Source organism: Sinocyclocheilus anshuiensis, unplaced genomic scaffold, assembly GCF_001515605.1.
Source record: "Sinocyclocheilus anshuiensis isolate Anshui unplaced genomic scaffold, SAMN03320099.WGS_v1.1 scaffold71, whole genome shotgun sequence".
NCBI lineage: Eukaryota > Metazoa > Chordata > Actinopteri > Cypriniformes > Cyprinidae > Sinocyclocheilus > Sinocyclocheilus anshuiensis.
Window position 1 is genome coordinate 893,861 of NW_015548203.1, and position 964 is coordinate 894,824.

General features: G+C 43.6%; 1 protein-coding gene across 1 annotated transcript in view; it reads left to right on the forward strand.

The window, feature by feature from the left end:
- plxna3 (plexin A3) overlaps nucleotides 1-964 on the forward strand; it is a 203,634-nt gene that overhangs the window by 195,312 nt on the left and 7,358 nt on the right. The window contains exon 28 of the mRNA XM_016440111.1: nucleotides 249-439. Within this exon, the coding sequence (XP_016295597.1) occupies nucleotides 249-439 (191 nt within the window). The remainder of the gene's footprint in view (nucleotides 1-248; nucleotides 440-964) is intronic.

The following is a 964-nucleotide window of genomic DNA, read 5'->3' on the forward strand; positions in this document are numbered from 1 at the left end:
TACGTCACCCCGCTCGTGACGTCTCGCTACTCCATTGGACTGATTTGACACGTGCTTCAGAACGCGGTCACGCAGGGGTGTTCCCAAAGCGACTTCGATGCAGCGTCTCGTTCCCTCGGGGAACCATGGTTACATACGTAACCTAGAGACGTTCTCCCACGGTTCTCAACCCTGAATCTGCTTTAGAGTAATCTAAAACACACTTTAAGATCCTAGCAAACAGCAAGCCGTCCTCTTTGTGTCCACAGAGAGCATGCTGAGAACGGCAAGCAGTCCAGACAGCCTTCGCTCGCGGACGCCCATGATCACGCCAGACCTGGAGAGTGGCACCAAACTCTGGCACCTGGTGAAGAACCATGAGCATGCAGACCAGCGGGAGGGAGATCGTGGGAGCAAGATGGTGTCTGAGATTTACCTCACACGCTTACTGGCTACCAAGGTACATAAACATCATTCTACACAGGAAACGTATGTTTTTTAATGCAATAAACCACTCAAGGCTGTATGCTACAGTGTTTTACCATGGTTAAAAAATTATTTACTCACCCTAACATCAGCTGTTCAAGGATTGTTACAGGATTTATATTTTTATCACATTTGAAAATATATTCAAATAGAAAACAGTTATTTTAAATTGTAATTGTAATATTACAATATTACTGTTTTTAGCATATTTGTTGTTAAAGGGGTCATTTGATGCTTTTTTAAAGATCATTATTTGGTGTATTTGGTGTAACAGAATTATGTTGACATGCTTTAATGTTCAAAAAACACATTATTTTTCAAATACTGTACATTATTGTAGGTCCTCTATGCCCCGCCTCTCTTAAACGCTTCGTTTTCTACAAAGTCCCTCCTTCCGACAAGCGCAGTCTGCTCTGATTGGCCAGCTGACCCAGTGCATTGTGATTGGCTGAACACCGCAAGCACTCGTCGGAAATGTAACGCCCCTTACCATAATCGC